The following is a 19,805-nucleotide window of genomic DNA, read 5'->3' as shown; positions in this document are numbered from 1 at the left end:
TGGCCATTATGCAAAGATAATCATAACTTATTTTCACCCTTCTGAGCATTGTGTGGTATTCCTTCATAGATTTCTAAGTACTCGGAATTACTTAGTGCCTTACTCAGAAGTGTCTGTTTAACACCCTCTGTAGTTGTCTATTTGTAATTGGTGAATATGTAAATATTACAAAGAAACATTTTGAAATCGACCTGGTAGTATTTCACAGCATATTCACAATTTGGTAAAGTTGAGTGGGCGGCTACATTCTTTTTTTCTTTAAGTTTATTCTTGTGATGCCTTTTCTCAATTTGTCTCCTTAAAAGCACGAAAATACCTCAAAGAACTGCACAGTTTGCAACAGGTACGACCATGAGTCAGACACAACTTCGTAAGACGGTAATACTCACCGTCTTACGAATAGAATTGTTACATTTGTGATTATTTGCCATTATCTAGGAACAATTATATCGCATTATGCATGTATATTAAATTAAAAAAAACACGACACATAAAGGTTATGGTGAAATCATGTTCTGACACACGTCTTCTTAAATCACTTGCGTCGTAATGATAATTCGGTGACTTTGTGACATACTGATTTGCAGTGACAGACTCGGCATTTTCTCTGAATAAGATGGGACAGGTACAAGTAGCATTTTTGTTAATCTAAAGGAATAGTGCGAGGTTTCATTAGAGTCTAGAAGTATGGAAAACGATATTTTTGATTTTCATAAAATATGACATTTTTCATAGATCTTTTATTTTTAGTGTAATGAGGCTTTACAAAACAAAACAATCTCACGTGATCGTGTTGCTTGTCCAATTATGTCACAGCAACTGACTGAAATTTGTAGCTTATTGCTTTTGTTACTACACGTTCAATTTTGTTTGTCTTCTGATGCCGTTTCTCTGGAAATTCACTGCCTTTTTGCCTTTGCACTACCTTGTTATTACCATCGATATATTTTAGTATTGTGAATACCATCTTCTATAATTACTACGGTCATTTATATTAGTACTACTCATATCGTCATCACGTTTGGCATTATCATTATGCAAAAAGATCACAAGATTGCTTCTCGTGGGACTTTTGTTTGTTTGTTTGTTTGTTTGTTTTTTTTTGCTTAGAACGGAGTGCGCGGGAAATCCTAATTAATCTCCATAGAAGCAACTAGATGTAGTTTATTACTGTGACTTTTGTGTGATTTTGTATCACATTTCCTCTTGTTTAATGTGAAGAAATAAAAACTTTACATGCAAACGCAACAGATATCCATACGTACATACATACACACACATGCACACGAACATACACACAAATATACATAACAACATACATATGATTTATTTATATAAGTCCCGGTATTTTAACGACAGCCGTGTTATGGTGTTCCGTAGTACTATACCACTTCCTTTCAATTTCAATTTCTTTCTCAAATTTTCGTTTTCGCGTACTGGACAACAACTCAATAATCTTTTGCGACTCGCATGTTTTTGATAATAAAGCTTTCCTGTTTCAAGTCCAAATCTTCAAATAGATTGTTTGCTTCTCTCTCCCCGTCTTTTCTAGTAGGGGTGTTGTGTTTGTGGTGTATGACGTAAGAGACCCGAGAGAACACTATAAAAAAAAGTGGTTGAGAACGTATATGCCTCGTGTATGTGTGAATGTGGTATACGTTTGTCGAAATACATAATAGCAAATAAGTATGTACAGTGTATGACACTTGATGTATTTGTGTTCGAGAAAGTGCAGAATTGTGGGAAGAGAAAGTATGCTGACGGAAATTATAAAGAAAGCAAACAAACAAACATCAATTGCTCACGAATTCGTCACATCCCCCACCCTCCTCTTCTTATGCTTTCTTATTTTCTGTCAAACGACAATAAAAAAACAACTAAAATAGGATTATACTCTCACTCTCTCTATCTCTTCCAAATTCTCTTATACGCTCCCTCTTGCATGCAATTCACATATCACTTTCCCGTTCTCTTTCCCTCTCCCTCTGTCCATTCTTCCTTATACATGCTACCTTGCTTAACCCATGAATTTTCTCGCTATAATAGACATGGCGCTTTATCAGTGTAAGGTAAAATGGGGTTCACCTTTGTGTCATGATTTACACTTTAAAATGACAACATTCAACATCATTCTGCTCAGGGGCTTTACAAACATCAATTACAACAAGAATCACACGTATACATATACCGAGATAAAATACTCAAGATATATTCTATTAACCAGCACCAATGAGAAAATGTATAATCATCTCTTATACTAAATATACAATCAATTTGATCAAAACATCATTTGTAAAACCCGGAAGAAAATACATTTGCACTTCCAATACTTTAGTAGTACACCAGTCTTGGGAAGAAAACTCAATATAGAGTATGGTACATAAAACAAATTATGTTATATACACAACAGTGACTTACTTCCATTACACAAAATTTGTATGGCTTCGCACACAAAAATGATACAGCCTTCCCCCCCCCTCCCCTTCTGCAAAGAAAAAGGAAAAAAAAATGGAAAAATTCATGGCATTCCAGAAGCATCGATCTGGATCAAGTGTCATGAGAATGGCCACACTACCTGACCTTGGAATATGGAGTTGTTTTATAAAATATTCTTTCCTTTTTGTTTTCTCTCCTTGCCTTGCTACCCAAAGAACACTCTGAAGTCAAATGAAAGACATCCTGCTTAGTGAGTCTGCAAAGACCAAATTAATCAATGGAATTCAGAAAATTTGTGATCAAGAAAAAAACCAGGGAGTGATACACTGTTCAATGTACTCTCTCAATGGATTACCATAGCAAATACAGCTTGTATTGTGTATCCACCTTACCACATTTTACATGAGGAGGCAATGTGGAGTGAGTACTGCATGAGAACATGGAGCAACGTTGTGATGCTGTGTCATGTTTGAAACCATGCCATTTTCTATTCCAACGGCAAGCATTAGCTCCTAGAAATTGGCAAGTGAAAATTTGGACTTTTAACCCTTGCTTTCTTTTCATAATTTGGAGGCATCAAACCATTTTAGTCATGATCAAACACTAACCATTTATCAGACTGTACATGTAGGCCTATTTCCATCTATATCTTATATCACATTTGTTGATAATAATGAAAACTTGAAGACTTAATTTTGCCCATAGCTCTTGGTATTGTAACTGTTAAAGTCAAACCCAAACTCAAACACTTTCTCAACTGTCTATACTTCAGAAAGGAGATACTTTTTATTATGATTAAATTTGGAAGATAAAGCACTCATGGCTGTAATTCTCAATGGGTTTGAAATGGAGGAAGTAAGCTTTCTCAAATCATCATTCTAAATGAAGATGTCAACATCTCATACCTGGAAAAAATACAATGCATGAAACAAGAAATATCCATCTAATGAAGTAGAGTATATATCTTCCTCTAATGATTGCACAGTTGCAAGTCATAACAAGTGACAAATTATATGCTAAAATGCAACCCCTAGTAATGGATGGTCTTGAATGACCAACTGGTCTACGTACAATGCGGTTCATCTAGATATATTTCCATTCTCATTTAAGTAAACTAAACATTTTGAGAGATATCCCTCAGATCCAATGCAACAACACCTGCAACTACTAGGATTATAATATATCTATATCTGCTAACACTATGTCATAAATAGCACTAATATACATATTCAAAGATGAAGGGAAGTGTCATTCCCTACAAATATTGAAATAAAAACTACAGCAGCACAAAGAGTCATGATATTCAGACTAATCTATTAAAACAGTTTGAAAGACTAATAAGTGTCACAAGTCTACACAAATATTGACAAAAAGAAAGAGGCAACACAAAGAACTGAAAATTGGTTAAAGTATCTGGAATGCCAAATTCGAACAGATCATTATTATCTTGTAAATGCATAGTATAGCTTAACCCGTTGAGGATGAGCTAATTTTGCTATTTTAACATGAATTTCGTAAAGACACCTGTCCGAGTATCTGGGAGTAGTCTTCAACAGATTAGTTCTCTTTTCAAAATAAATGCAGACCTGGTTTCAATCCAGCTGCCTAATTGAAGGGAATGTGCAGATTCTTAGAGTACACAAACACAGTACTGTACAATATTGAGTCGTCTTATTGTTCATACTTCAACTTCATCAACACACCATTAAACCGTTCCATACTGAATTCTGAAATGCCCATAGTCTTAACCCTAACTAGGCCGGGGGGGGCCTCCGAGGCCCCCCCCTCGACGTTCCGCGCGATGTATCACAATCGCAAAAAGCTATCGCCGCGACGTTTCATGACTTTTTTCTTTCGAGTCTCGCGCATCTTTTGACACCAAATTTGCGACGCCCGGGCGTGCGGTTCCGAAGTTACGCATAAATATGTACATGCATGTCAGACCAAAAATTGCTCAAAAACGTGAATTCGTGTACAATTTCAATGCAAACTGTGCTTACAGGCAAATTTCATAAAAGCATGATTATTTTGGTGTTTTATTGATTAAAATCAATGAATAACATATTTTTATATTTGGAGCGATGTCGCGGACAAATTTCATCGAAAAAACAATGAAAAACATAAAGTCGAAAAAACAAGGAAATACATAAGAAATAAAAAGACAATAAAATACTTAAGAATTTTTTCTGATATCACAATTTTTTTTCATTACATTTGCTACTTGCACTAAAAAGAATATTATTATATAATATATTACACCAAAAAATGTGCCTGTTTTGAGCTTTATTTTGTGATTTATACCAAATAGTCTGATTTCATGCATCATTATGCATAAATTAGCATAATTTAGCATAAATGATAATTTTTTGAAAAATTAACTTCAAGATATTTTAGATTACATCATAGGCAATGTGTGTGCCAATTTTCGTCGTGATCGCGCGGTCGACGGCCGAGATCTGGAGGGGGGGCCTGGGAGGCCACCCCCCCCCCCCCCCCCCCCCACACCTATTCCACAAAATTATGATGGATATCTCTCAGGCAAGGTAAAACATTATTATGGTTATGTTTCACAACTTATATTGCAGTCTTAACATGGAATGCTAGCTCCTCATGGCAAAATGATCACTCTTTGAGTATAAAATGAGTTGTCAAGTCCATAATTCAAGGCACACTTGAGAGGCAAATTATCATGTAGAATATGTGACCCGCTACAACAAAAGGATCCTAAAGTCGCTGACGGGTGAGCCGAGAAAATCGAGTTTGAAGTCAGATCACCAAAATCTGTCAAAACGTTTCGATTTCTGTTTTTAACATAATTTTGTAGTCTAATGTATCTTCTATCATCTGCCGAAATTTCGAAGCTAAATGATCAAAGGAAAGGCCTGAAAATAGCATTTTTCTGAGCTATGATTGGCTCGCCCGTCGGTGAGTTTAGGATCATTTTGTTGTAGCGGGTCACATATGGCCGCATTTGACTGAACTTCAGTTTGCATCACAGGATGATAAAAAAAATATATACATCTTTTTTCCTCTCAAAGGGTCCACCTTTTTCACCACAATCACCAAATAATTATACAAAATCATACCTGCACGTTACTAACAGACACAAAGGCAAGTTATTATGGAGAAAATGGCTGCATTTGACTGAACTCCAGCCTGTATCACAGAATATTATATCGAAAAAAAAAAATTTCTTTTTCTTAAGAAGTGCACCCTTTCACCACAATCACCAAATAATCATACAAAGTCATACCTGCATGCTACGCACAAACACATACTCTTGAATGTAAATCCAAATTTTCCAACAACATAATAATTATACCAAGTGACATTAAAAGTTGATAAAAACTTCACTGACATTGATTAAGTCTCTCTTGTAAAAAAAAAAAGAAAGAAAGAAAGAAAGAGAGTGTCAGCAGAATTGGGTTTTTAACCCAGAGTTGTTTTCTCCATATCAATTTGATCTGCTAGTAAATCATCTAAATGATTCATTAATATGTACAGCTGTAATGCCCTTCTGAAGAATTTCACCAAATTACTAGCAGTTCATCAACATACAGTTTTTTTGTTTGTACCAACTTGTCAGCTTAGCATGAAAGATGAAATACTAACACCTGGGAAAAAAAATAAACATGAATTTTTAAACAGAATGAGAAAAGACTAAATTCTATTAAAGCACACCATTTTATCAGCACTTTACGCTTTAGAAGTAGCCCCTTGCAAATAAATGACTGAAAAGAATACAGAACCTGTTTGTATACATGAATTGTATGAGGCCAATAGGAGAGTGTAGTGCCCTAGAGCTATCTTATCCTCATAATGATTTTACACAATTTTGCCCATGACCACTAAATTAACAAAAATGATCATGTTTCCTATAAGTGAAAAAAAAAATGTCTAACAGAACTGAATCTGTAAACAAGACATATAACATGCACACTAAGTACAAAATGTTGTACATATTTTTTAAGTGATCAAGATATATTATACATTCAACTAATGCAAATATCAAGTGAGTATGAAATTCATTTATATCATACAATTAAAGAGCAATTTATTCCATAAATATGGATGGAATCACTTTTGCATTACTGTTTTCCTCACCAAAACCTGACATTCTCCTTCTAGTTGACATAAAACATTCTCTTTTCTCAGCCACAAGGTGCTGTGACTGAATGTCTAGTAGCATGTCAGTATAAACTGAAGTTAAACTTGAGCACTTTTGTGTTTTGTTAAACACTTTCAGCTTGGTGTACAATCAAGCCAGCAGCTGTTTGTTTGTCCTGTCTGTGCCATGAATCCTAAAGTAACTTTAAAACAATGAAGTGACTACATAAAGAACACAACATTTAGATATGCACATCACCAAATCTATAAACAAACAGGCAGTGGTAAGTCACATAACAAATACTTGGATGAAGAATTTGGGACTGTAATGGGAACAAAACTGCTGTTTTTGTTTTTTTCATTAAACTGCAAATCCGTGCATGTTAATTATCATAAGGAAAGAAGATGAGTTGTAACATATGCACGGTGGATATACATCGTACACATCAGGTCCATTTCCATTTTTATTTTCTTTTAGTGCATCGATGCAAGGATTCCATGAGTTACACGGATATTAGATATGAATTTCAAGCTTGTGAGCGGAAGAGCAAAAGAATACTTTGCATTAAAAAGTAATGATGAACAAAGATGAAATACTGATCACACACCTGAGTAAGCTAGGCTCATGTCCACCCATAAAAATGGAGAGAGAGAAATAAATAAGTGAAAAATGGCACCAACCCAATCGCTTAAAGAAATGGCCTTGCCCTTCTATCTCCACTAAAGACTCCTCTTAAGCTACACTTGGATTAGACAGACACACAGTCTTGTGACTGCACCTCTAGGCGGATCCACTAGCTTCAACTGCCTGGTCATCTGCAGTACCTTCAGTAACCACACCAGCCCCATCACCAGGGGACCCACTTGTTTCGGCAGCCTCAGCACTTGGAGATGCACTAGCCCCAGTAGTCTCTTCACTGGGATTTTCACTAGCCCCGGTAGCCACTTCACTGGGATTTTCACTAGCTCCGGTAGCCTCTTCACTGGGATTTTCACTCGCCCCGGTAGCCTCTTCATTGGGATTTTCACTAGCCCCAGTAGCTTCAGCATCAGGAGATCCACTAGCCGCAGCAGCCTCCTCACCTGGAGATTCATCAGCCCCAGTGGCTTCACCAATGGCTTCAGCTTCCTCACCAGGGGCGTGGCCACCTTCAGCCACCTCTTCAGCTCCGGCAGATCCACTGGCCCCCGGACCCTCATCACCAGCCCCCTTACTCTCGTCACCATTAACAGCACCACCAGCTCCAGTAGCCTCATCTGCGGGAGTAGCTCCACTTGCTCCTGTTTCTTCCTTACCTGGAGTATCACCACCACCGGTCTCAGCTCCGCCCTCACCACCGGCTGCTGCAGGGGGTGGTTCACCTCCCGCTTGCTCCTCACTCGGCCCCGCCCCCTGGGTACGGGGATTGAAGTAGCCCTTCTTGCGGACAACGAAGCCCTTGTCGATGCAGGAGTACGTCATGTCGATGAGGGAATCCTTCGGGTTATGAGGAGTGATGCCCAGCACCTCCCGGAGCTGTTATGTGTGGGTAATCAAGGTACAGTGTAAGAAGCAAGAAACAGATGGACGAGATCTAGCAGTCTAGTTTTGAGACTACCACTTCGCTTCCTGGTAGGCAGTCATGACATCACCTTGACTGAAAAAGTCACAGAAATTACATCCACCAAAAAAACAAGGAAAAGTAGAAATTACGCGGTGCGTAAAATATGTCCCCGCCGGAAGTAGCATTTAGTAGCAAAATGTACAATATAGGTAAAAAGAGCAAGGTCAAAGGTGAAAGAAGTCAAGGGTCAAAATTCTATGAAGAAGTTTTGAAGCCCTCACCTAGTGCCATCACATAAAGCAAACGGAATCGAAATCGGGTTAGAAATGGCGAAGGAGTAGCATTTTGTAGCCAATGTACAATATAGGTAAAAAAAATCAAGGTCAAAGGTCAAAGAAGTCAAAGGTCAAAATTCTGTGTAGAAGTTTTGAAGCCCTCACCTAGTGCCATCACATAAAGCAAACGGAATCGAAATCGGGTTAGAAATGGCGAAGGAGTAGCATTTGGTAGCAAAATGTACAATACAGGTCAAAAATCAAGGTCAAAGGTCAAAGAAGTCAAAGGTCAAAATTCTGTGTAGAAATTTTGAAGCCCTCACTTAGTGCCATCACTTAAAGCAAACGGAATTGAAATTGGGTAACAAATGGCGAAGGAGTAGCATTTTGTAGCAAAATGTAAAATATAGGTCAAAGGTCAAAGAAGTCAAAGGTCAAAATTCTGTGTAGAAGTTTTGAAGCCCTCACCTAGTGCCATCACATAAAGCAAACGGAATCGAAATCGGGTTAGAAATGGCGAAGGAGTAGTATTTTGTAGGCAATGTACAATATAGGTCAAAAATCAAGGTCAAAGGTCAAAGAAGTCAAAGGTCAAAATTCTGTGTAGAAGTTTTGAAGCCCTCACCTAGTGCCATCATATAAAGCAAACGGAATCAAAGTCGGGTTAGAAATGGCGAAGGAGTAGCATTTTGAAGCAAAATGTACAATATAGGTCAAAGGTCAAGGTCAAAGGTCACAACTGAAATTCTGTATAGAAGTTTCAAAGCTCCCATGTAGTGCTATCATATAAAGCAAACAGAATCAAAATCGGGTTAGAAATGGCGAAGGAGTAGCATTTTGAACATTTTGATCACACACGGACGCACGGACAGACGGACACACGGACACACGGACACACAGACACACACACGTAAGGAGCCCGTTTCATAGTCCCCTGCTCGAACTCGTTCGGCGGGGACAAAAAAAATTACCGTTACTTGCAGCTGTCAACATATTCTAGAAAGAATTATTCTACAGTATAAATAGTTGCTACAAACAAAATTCAGATCCCAGTTTATATTAATTAAGAGATCTGTTCTATTTTACATAATACATATAAAAAGATATCTGCATTTTGTTTGTAATGATTAATTACACAGTAAAATCATCTTTTCCCAGAACTTTTAGCACAATGACTTGTGATTTTGAAAAAATACAGACAAATCAGTATCTGATAACTGGAACTGATGTCGATATATGCAACTCGACATGTCAAAGACTTGGACAGTGTACATGAATGGATCAAACTGCTGTCATTAATGCATATTAAAACTTTAGTGTTAATATATCATATGACTGCCAAATTCCACATGAACATTAGCTTACCCTGGTGTCGGAGAACTTGGTGACACGGCCAGTTAGCTGCACAACGTACTTCACACTCTGGTCAAACAAGCTGACCACTTGTAAGACAAACTTGGGGGCCATGATGGTTGGGGGATTGTATCCTGTGGTGCGTGACAGAATAGTGAACACGTGTCAAGTACTGGATACATACATTACATCATTCACAACGAAACCTACTAGGATAATGTCATTATGTGACCTTGCACCTCAAAACAAACAAAAAGTCGCCAGACATGAATTTTTAGTTAAGACCATATTCTGAAAGAGCAGACTTCAAGCTTTAAAATGATGTAAAACTCAAATTAAATGGACTCTCCTAACCTATCTAAATATTGGAAAGAAAGCATAAACTCAGGAAAAGTGTGAATTGAGAAAAGAGGCTCTGAAGTACAGTGTCTATTCAAGCGCTTAATCTTTACCAAACCGTGCTGGCTGTGAGATGAATGGGACAAAAAACAGGAAGTAAACCACCAGAGTAACAACAATGAAGGGATTATCAGATTAAATTGAAATTAAGCATGCCTCATTAACATATTCTGTCCATAATTAATTCCAACTTTCAAAGCAGTAGCACTATCCTTTTTTAAAAAAGTTATCAGAGTTGAAAGTGAAGAGTGTGGACAAGATTTTTCAGAAATGAAAAAGGGATTCTAAAGACACACCTAATCACACTGTTCTACCAAAACTATTCAAAATAAACTGCTAAAAAAACACATTTCCCTGCCCGTTTTATCTCTCCAAATTTTAGCATAATGTAGAAGAAGCCTTGGTCTTTCAGAAAATATGAAAAAGTCAAGTTTGGCTTGGTTGACCCATTTCACTTATTTTCAGTCCTCACACAAAATCAGTGTGTGCGACTTTATGTTCGTTTTGAGGTGCACGGTCACATACACATAACCTCTTTGGTTGTAATTCATGTGTCTATAAGATAAATTACTATGAAAACATTACATAGTTGCCAAAGTAAACAGTATAAATTTTTTCAAGACCTCCAAACTCTATGCTTCTCATGATACACAAACTGGCAAAGAAATTGTGGCCTTAAAAAAAAATCAAAAAATCCTTAACTCTTTATTTGCCATGTTCGCACGTCCAACTCAGTCGACGGCGTGCCAACTGGCATATTCTGCTCAAACGCACTAATCCGCTTAAACCGATCGATAAATTGCCTAATCCCGCGGTACAATGAAAGCTTTTCTCACCCTTTTGTTCCTTTTACATACAGCTCGCATTCTATGTGGTGATTGACTATCAAACGGTGTTCACAACTATTTGCGTGTAAATTCTAAGTTTCTCTCACGGTTTCATGTGCAAAACTTATTCCTTTACAGTAATGTAGCAATCTATATCAAAGCAAAGCTTGGCTTTCCTCTTCAACTTTGCTCACCATTATGTTCAGCTTAACAGATATTTGTAGAAGTTATATAGATTGGAAAAACAAAATTCTTTCTCAAAGCATGACTACCTTCGTGTCTCAGAATAACGTGGCACTTAGGGGATTTTCACCATGGCAAATAAAGAGTTAAAAAAAAAATAAAAGAAAATTGAGTTAAAAGGTGCAAAAAATGCAGATGAGAGGATAGTTGGCTATGAAGTTGAGAGTGCTGTACCCACACTGATTACAATGTACCTTTGTCGTTGAATTCAGCAGCAAGAATGGCTGACATTTCGCTGAACCAGATGTTGTGGGGGGACACAATGTGTCTGTGGCCTGTTACAAATGATCATTGAAATGTGATAAAACATTGTGTAAGAGCTTCAAAAACTGCAAAAGATATAAAATCATTATTGAGTTAACTGCAAACATAAGAGAATAACAGTACTATCACCTCCAATGTTCACATCAGCATTTCAACTATTTTTTATATTATCAAAAACATTTCATCTTACAGACATACGTGCAATTGAAAGCAAGAGATTAATCCTAACTAGGCCTGTCTATTAATAGGTAGATGATAACAGGCACAAAAAAGTCATTAAACATCGTGGCAATAGCTTTTTGTGATGGGGATACATCGCTCAGAACCTTTTATGGTTCATAACCTTCAACATGGCCACATTGTTGACAACTTGGTCGTTCCCATAAACGCTAAATCATTGTCTATGTTTCTCTCTTCATATTCAAGACATGGTTTGTCACTGTGAGATACATATGTGTATGTATGTGTTAAATATGAACAGAGAAAAATGGACAATGTGGGTTCGCCTCTGTGGGAGTGACAAGTTACGTATCAAACAGGTGGCCATGTTGAAGGTTATGAATCATAAAATGTTAGGAGAAACCCTGAACACAAACCCTACACACAAACCTGCAATTGTGCAGGCTGGCCTGATGATCTGACCACTTTTTGTACCTGGTACATTGACAGTTCTCATCCATGCAGTGAGACAAGCATTGTTCCTTCATAATAACACGCAAACTCAGAAAAAGTGTGATTTGTTACTGTTGTCTTTTAAGTTCGTTTGTCAACATAATTAGGTATCTATGGAAAGACGAAGAACTTTTTTTCCCTCACAACCAACATTGTGCTCTCCAAAGCTGATAATGATGAAATAATAGCCCTCCAAAGTTGGATTACCTTTTTTATTTTGATATGCACTGTACATACAAAATATATAATCACATGAAGCTCCTTCAGCCAATCACTAGAGCATAAATTATTGACTCAACATAATTTTGTATAGAAAGTCACTACAAACATGCTGGTTTGATGCAGGATTCTTTTATTACCCTTATAACTGAAACCAACACATACCTGCTGCTTCGGGAAGCGTCATAGCAACCAAGTGAGCCGCGGCCACATCGCGTACGTCGCAGACAGGAAAGTTGAGTTTGGGAACCAGGGGAGGGTTTCGCTCCATGATTCGCTTGATGATCTCCACACTGGTTCCTGCAGTGCCACACAGCACTGGACCCAGAACCACAGAAGGGTTGATCACGGCCAGTTCAAACTTGGACTCCGCTGATGACAGCAGAAAGGGAAAGCAAGCACAAATAAAGGGGCGTGGGGATGGGCGAGTACTTTTAGGAGCTGCATTCAGCATCTATCCTGTAAAATATATTCTAGCATTTCACGCCAAGACTGATAAGCACATTTTGCATGTATGATATGCAAGCCTTCATCTGTACGTAATTATCAGTCATTAAGTCATTATAGCACATTATCAATTATATACATCCTTGGATTTAGTATTTGGCATACATTTAGATATTTATTTGGCCAGATACAATGTACCGTATACACCAGTTAGCGAGTCTACTTTTTGCCAATTGGGACCTCCTTACAATTTCTTGAGTTGTTAGAATTTGCGATCATGCAGTACAGTACCGCTGTTGAATGAAGAAATGTATGCGTGCATATCACATTCACGTCGGGATCAGAGCCAATATATTCGGATGTCTTTAATTTGCGAATAGCAACTGACTCCTGAAAATTGCCAAAATAAAAACCACGCAAAATATTTGGTATATACAGTAAGTAACATTGACGGTATGTGTGTTTGTGTTGCACAGGTCTTTTTCATGTTCATTTTAACCCGTTGAGGACTGTTTGATTTTGCTACAACACGAATTTCCCATAGACACCTGCCCGAGTATACTCGGGACTCGTCCTCAACGGGTTAACTGCACAACATACACTGTATGAGTACACTTACTGAAAATGCTCTTACCTGGCAATTTCTCTACAAAGTCCCATGCTGCTTTCTCCGCCAATCCCTTGCTCTTGCCGTACGCATCGTCAACGGTGCTGTTTGGATTTCTCCAATGGGTCTCATCAAGTGGCGTCCCATCGTTGTCAAGCAAGTCTGAAAAGGATAGAATTAATTTGAATATGACATTCACATTGATGGAGGCATTTTGGTGCACTGGATAAGACTCTAGACTTCTAAGCAGTCTTGAATTTGATATGTGCCCAGCTCATACATCTTTGTACATGGTGTTTCGAAGATAATGTGCTTTTCTACCATGGGGTGGCTCAAAGAATGGTACCTGGCAACCCTGGATTAAGAATATTGGAAGAGGGGTTGCTTATGCTCTGTTGGACCACTTAAATGTACTTTTTTATTGGGAATCTCATCTCATCAGGGTCAAAAACTAGAGAAAATGAAAGGAAGAGGGTATCTTCTATCTGCTATCTTTATAGCATGTTCCACACAGTAGTAGCTGTGCTCAAACATAAGAGACCTACCCAGGTATATAACACTCTATCATGAAATGATCTAGAGCAATTCAATACTTAAACAATTTGGAGGTTTGAGTGAAAAGAGAAAACGTAATTGCATGCTCATAGATTCCGCAAAAGCCATCAAGCATAACAATGGAAAAAAATAAACAACAAAAAACAAAATTGTAATGTGTAGTGCACACTTTTTCCTGCTTACATGTAGATGGGTAAGTGAATGACAATAACGATGATAGTGATTTAGTGATATGATTTACAATGATATGATATGGTGATGTGGCTCAGTCAGTAGTGAGTCTAGCTTACAATCAGTTGGCTAGGGCTCAGGGTAGGGTTCAAATCCCAGTGAGTCTACTGAGGCATGTTATGTGTTATCATGCCATCCCCTCTTGTGAAAGGCTAATATTCTGTCCCTAGGATAGGACATTAAATTTAATAAAGGTCCAGTGTGTGAGAGAGTCAAAATGTATACTTGTAAAAGATCCTGATTCATTTGTAAATCATAAAGAAAGCAGGGAGCATAGCCTGGGGAAGTGGTCTGTCCCAAAATACACAAAGGAAAATGCATCAGACCAGTCAATCAGTCAAGAGTCTAATTACACGACAGATGGTGGTCTGAACTCTGACCGGAAGAAGCACCAATGCACAATCTTCACACTCTTGCTATGAGTGTATAGTGTATAATGTTTAGCAGTAACGTCTCGGCAGCCCTGCATGGAATACGAGTCTACAGCCTTTGGCATAGCAGACCTTTGCTGACAAAGACTGAAGAAACCCCCATTCATTCGTAATCATCACATGGTATACTGCTCTATTCAGTAAGAGAAGAAGGGGGGGGGGGGGGGAGGAACGCAGTGCGCACACAATGAAGTAACAAAAATGAGAATTTAGCAAGGGGAATACAGAAGTTGTCAGTCATCCATAGCTTTCAGTCATATCATTGCCCATATTCATAAGTCAAGGACATCACATGCATCAATTAGTAATAACAATACATGCAGACAGCCCTACAGGTATTGTATCTCACACAAAGTGTACTACAAATTGTTAATCTTTAGACTATTCCATTTTTCAAGTTGACTTAATCTGGTAAACAGAAAAAAAATCAAGCAGCCATATTAAACAGTAGAAGGTTCATAACATTCAGTGGCCTGTGCATAATGTCTTCATATGCTTTTCTTTTGTTTGACAAAAAAAAAAATAGTTTTGAGTGTAGAATAGTAGAGTTACACAGTATGATCAGTCATAGATGAGTTTTGAAATAAGATATTCTAGAGTCACTAAAATGCTGGTCCCAATGAAAACAAAGACACATTTTTTCCTTTTTTAATCCAATTATTCATACAGTAATCATGACACAATTCCCTGATAAAACAAAATCATTTGGAATTGTGAAATCTAGTACCCTAGACGTTTGAATTTGTAGCTTATTTGCACACCTTTTTGTCTGTTCTGCTCCCTTGTGCCGCACTCTCTTTTTATACTTAATTCAAAGTAAATTAGATGATAGGCTGGGGTTTGGATTCAAGTACATTTCAGAAATTAGCCTGACATCAATGAATGAACCGTCTCACCACTGACTGCTGCACAGGAACTTGTTATCACCACTCTCTTGACCCCGCCCACATCCACACACGCCTGAAGCACCCTGGTGGTCCCCTCCACTGCAGGTTTGATAATCTCATCTTCATCCCTTGGGTTCTTGGCCGGGAAGGGGCTGGCGGTATGGAGGACATGGCTGCATCCAGTCACTGCACTGAAAATAGAAGGGAATGGGGTTGGGATCAGAAGTTAGTTATTTTGACTTATATACCTCATTTCTAGAATCCTCTCATCTGATTGGTTAAAAGGGGAGTCATGAAAATAGCTGTGCCCTATTTTTGAGTTACTGTGACCGGGGCCCGGGCATAGATAGTAATTAGGTTTGGAGACAGTCGCGACCCCGTACACATAGATCGCTCATATGTACGCACCAATGATACGACCGCCGCGTATTCGATCAGCGTGCTGTAAAAGAGACTAGCGGACTGGTTTGAAGACAGTCGCAACCCCGTACATGCATGCACTGTACATGTACATACAGATGATCACTCATGTACGCTCCTGTACCAATGATACGACCGCCGTGCTGTCGGTCAGCATTGATTATAAGTGCTGTAACAGAGACTAGAATCTATATTTTCGGTATATAAAACAAATAATGACTGCTTGATATTCGGGGCACAGTTAAAATTATGTAGGCCCTTGGTGATGTGAAAACCATAACCATGCCCTCAGCTTCGCTTCGGGCATGGTTACGGTTTTCACATCACCTTGGGCCCATAATTTTAACTGTGGCCCAAATAGCAGTCATTATTTGTATACTAATTCACAACAGGCACTGGTATTTACAGGAACACAATAGTGCATTTAACAAAACAAAACCTCCATCTACTGCAAACCTATACAGACATCTTGTTGTTAAGTGCCAAGTTAGGAGATCATGCCAAATGTAATGTGTGCTACAAAAGAATGGTAACTATCATAATAATAATTATCCTCCCGTACTCTTTCCAGCATTCCTCCTTCATCAAGTCAGCTTCCACCAGCTCCAGCTCGTGGGCAGCATTGGGGCAGAGTTCCTTCAATGGCGTCACTTTCTTTGGGTTAGTTAGACTCCTCACAGTCCCTCGAACCTTGTAGCCGGCCTCCAGGAGCTGCTTCACAATGTGAGTGGCTATGTAGCCTGAAGCTCCTGTCACTAAAACTCCTGGGAAAGAGAATAAGAATTTGATACTGGTGAGAAATTGGACAGTTTGAAAGACCTGACCTACAAACCTTGTGTATCATGTACAACAAGAGCTTGGCTCATATTAATCTACAGAGAGAGCCATGGACAGATCCCAAACAGAATATTAGATACATTATTCTACAAGGGTTGCCAACTTGTAATTCTTGAGTGATATACATGGTCAGTTCTCTCAAAATGAGACACAACAATTAAGCAAAAAGCATCTAAAGTGCACCATCTACCTCCCTGCTGTCCCTAAACAGATTTTATTTCAGTCTGTGTGAACACAGCCTCAACCTTGATTAATCGGGTGCTGTTCGTTATTCCGAAGGTTCGCTTTCCGAAGGTTCGTTATTCCGAAGGGTCATTAATCCGAAACACGCAAATTCCCTATACCTAGAGGTTTGTAAATCTGAAAATGAAAAAGGGTTCGTTAATCCGAAAATTTGTGGCGTTATTCTGAAGGTTCGTTATTCCGAAGATTAGTTAATCCGAAAAAGAAATTCGGAACAATGAACCTTTGGAATAACGAATCTTAGGAATAATGAGCCTTCGGAATAACGAACCTTCGGAATAACGAGCTGTAACTGATAAATCAAACATGCATGATCATATTATAAATCAGGCCAAAGAGATCAATTCAAAATCACTGCTGCTGCCACATATAATGGCACCACCATCAATGTTTAATCAGTGCAGTATAAAACCACGGAGCTACAGGGTAGCTCCATGATAAAACCAAAACCAGAACCCACACCAAAGAAAGGGGGGGGGGGGTAATTTTTACATCAGAACCAATTAGACCATATGGTTTTTGTTGTTATTGTTGTTGTTGTGTTAGTTGGTTTATTTGTTTTTATCTGTAGAAGCAAGCAAAGTTTCAAATCGAGTGGAATGAAAACAGCTTCACCTTGTTGCATCTATAACCCTGGCTGTGACAGTACATCCTCTACAACTTCATTTATGAATTCCAGTTGAGGCTAATAGAGCCTCTCTTGGTTTAACGACCACAGATTTATGAGGATGAATTGTGGGAAGAATAAATGAAGTCTGAGATCCATACATATAGAGTTTTGTGACAATAAAACAATTTAATGACAGTCAGACTAAATAATTCCTAGAAACTACAAAAAAAAAGGGTTGCCACTGACTGGTGACACATGGGTTGAGATCAACAATCCACTAACTTGTTGAGGGCAGAGAAAAAATGATGAAAACACTATATGTGACCCTGCACCTCAAAACAAACAAAAAGTCGCCAGATATGAATTTTTAGTGAAGACCATATTCTGAAAGAACAGACTTTAAGCTTTAAAATGATGTATAACTCAAATCAAATGGATTCTCCTAACCTATCTAAATATTGGAAAGAAAGCACAAACTCAGGAAAAGTGTGAACTGAGAAAAGAGGCTCTGAAGTACAGTGTCTATTCAAGCGCTTAATCTTTACCAAACAGTGCTGGCTGTGCGATGAATGGGACAAAAAACAGGAAGTAAACCACCAGAGTAACAGCAATGAAGGGATTATCAGATTAAACTGAAATTAAGCATGCCTCATAAACACATTCTGTCCATAATTAATGCCAACTTTCAAAGCAGTAGCACTATCTTTTCAAAAGTTATCAGAGTTGAAAGTGAAGAGTGTGGACAAGGTTTTTCAGAAATGAAAAAAGGATTCTAAAGACAAGCCTAATCACACTATTCTACCAAAACTGTTCGAGATAAACTGCTAAAAAACACACTTTCCTGCCCGTTTTATGATACCAAATTTTAGCATAATGTAAAAGAAGACCCGCATTTTCAGACAATTTGAAATAGTCAAGTTCGGCTAGGTTGGCCCATTTCACTTATTTTCAGTCCTCACGCAAAATTACTGTGTGCGACTTTATGTTTGTTTTGAGGTGCACGGTCACATATGTTCTGTAATGTCAGAACATCTGAAGAAGCTTGTAAGGTACCGTACTATAGAAACATGTATGGATTGGATGCCCTCAACATAATAATTTTTCTTTTTTAAGGGTCTCCTTCTTTCTGGGGTTATCTGCCTCTTTCAATTCTGAAGGTTCTTGCATACTCATAGCAGCTAGGTTTCAGTTGACCACTTCACCAGTCTAGCAGTAGCATGGCAAATCTTTAGGAAGACCTAGCAGCCATGCAATGCCAATGGAGGTGTATAATGGGAGGCTCTCCTCCCATGAGAGTTTGCACGACCTTTCCACGCCCAAGACCCGGGCCGTTCGTATTGCACGAGTATAACTTTGGTCTGTAGTGTGGATAACTATACACAGCCCAGTCGCTGTACGTAGTAGGTACAACGTCGCGACAGCGTACTTACAGCGTCTGGTCGGGCTAGTCTGTGGAGAGAAACATATATCAAATGCTACAAAACGTTTCTACAATAATTCCAAGTATAACCCAGCATATAACGGTCCACTCGGCCAATGCCAACGGACTCGGAAAATCCCAGTGTCGAAAAAGGAGAAAGATAGTAGACCAATTAATGGAGATTGCGATTCATTCAACCTGCATGGGCCGCGGGAGAGAGGCCATTTACTCCTCATGCTGCGCCGACGGTCCTGGCGGTAGGACAGGAGGGGGTACGTACGTGTACAAAGCAGGTCTCTCTTCACGTCTTTACACATACAGTGCATTTTTAAACAACCACAATATTCTAGCACTCGTCAATTTTTGTGAACGAATACATCTAAATGTATACAGCTAAAATACAAGACTCCACACTCTTTTCAAACTCACGTTCAACACCGCTGTTCTGTGCCATTTTTGGTGTGATTCTTTTCAGTACGCCCTCGCCTCTGGTTTGCTTTCTCTTCCGTACAATGCACAGTATTCTGTTACACTTAATTTACATGCATGATACATGTGTACAGGTACGTGCTAGCTAGCACTTCTCTGAGCTAGCTGCATCACCTGCATGGCAATTGCAGCCAGCATGGAGCGAGCAAGCGCATAACTAGTAGTATCATGGCGCGCTATTTACCCAATTAATTCCGACAAACTTGTATAAAATATAAAACGCCCACTTAGGCCGTATACATCAATCACACAAATAAATCGCATTCAAATGAAAAGAAAAAGAACATTT

General features: G+C 38.6%; 1 protein-coding gene across 1 annotated transcript; it reads right to left on the bottom strand.

The window, feature by feature from the left end:
• Nucleotides 1-4,975: 4,975 nt before the first annotated feature.
• Nucleotides 4,976-19,481, bottom strand: LOC139717728 (uncharacterized). The gene is made up of 8 exons (XM_071629229.1): nt 19,457-19,481; nt 16,480-16,681; nt 15,507-15,688; nt 13,421-13,555; nt 12,505-12,711; nt 11,379-11,459; nt 9,728-9,849; nt 4,976-8,059 (listed from the first exon to the last, which is right to left on the bottom strand). Exons 1-8 carry the CDS (start codon nt 19,479-19,481, stop codon nt 7,325-7,327), a joined length of 1,689 nt encoding a protein of 562 aa, XP_071485330.1. The 3' UTR covers nt 4,976-7,324.
• Between the last annotated feature and the right edge of the window lie 324 nt (nt 19,482-19,805).

This window comes from Diadema antillarum, unplaced genomic scaffold (genome assembly GCF_040938485.1).
Source record: "Diadema antillarum isolate AM-2024a unplaced genomic scaffold, OU_Dant_1.0 scf00000081, whole genome shotgun sequence".
NCBI classification, from domain to species: domain Eukaryota; kingdom Metazoa; phylum Echinodermata; class Echinoidea; order Diadematoida; family Diadematidae; genus Diadema; species Diadema antillarum.
This window is presented reverse-complemented; position numbering and strand designations above follow the sequence as displayed.

Coding starts and splice junctions, on each gene's coding strand:
- LOC139717728 (XM_071629229.1), bottom strand. CDS start 19,481: ATGGCACAGAACAGCGGTGTTGAAC. Junction 16,682..19,456: donor ACAGAACAGCGGTGTTGAAC/GTGAGTTTGAAA, acceptor TCTCTTTCCCAG/GAGTTTTAGTGACAGGAGCT. Junction 11,460..12,504: donor GACGCTTCCCGAAGCAGCAG/GTATGTGTTGGT, acceptor CATTTGTAACAG/GCCACAGACACATTGTGTCC.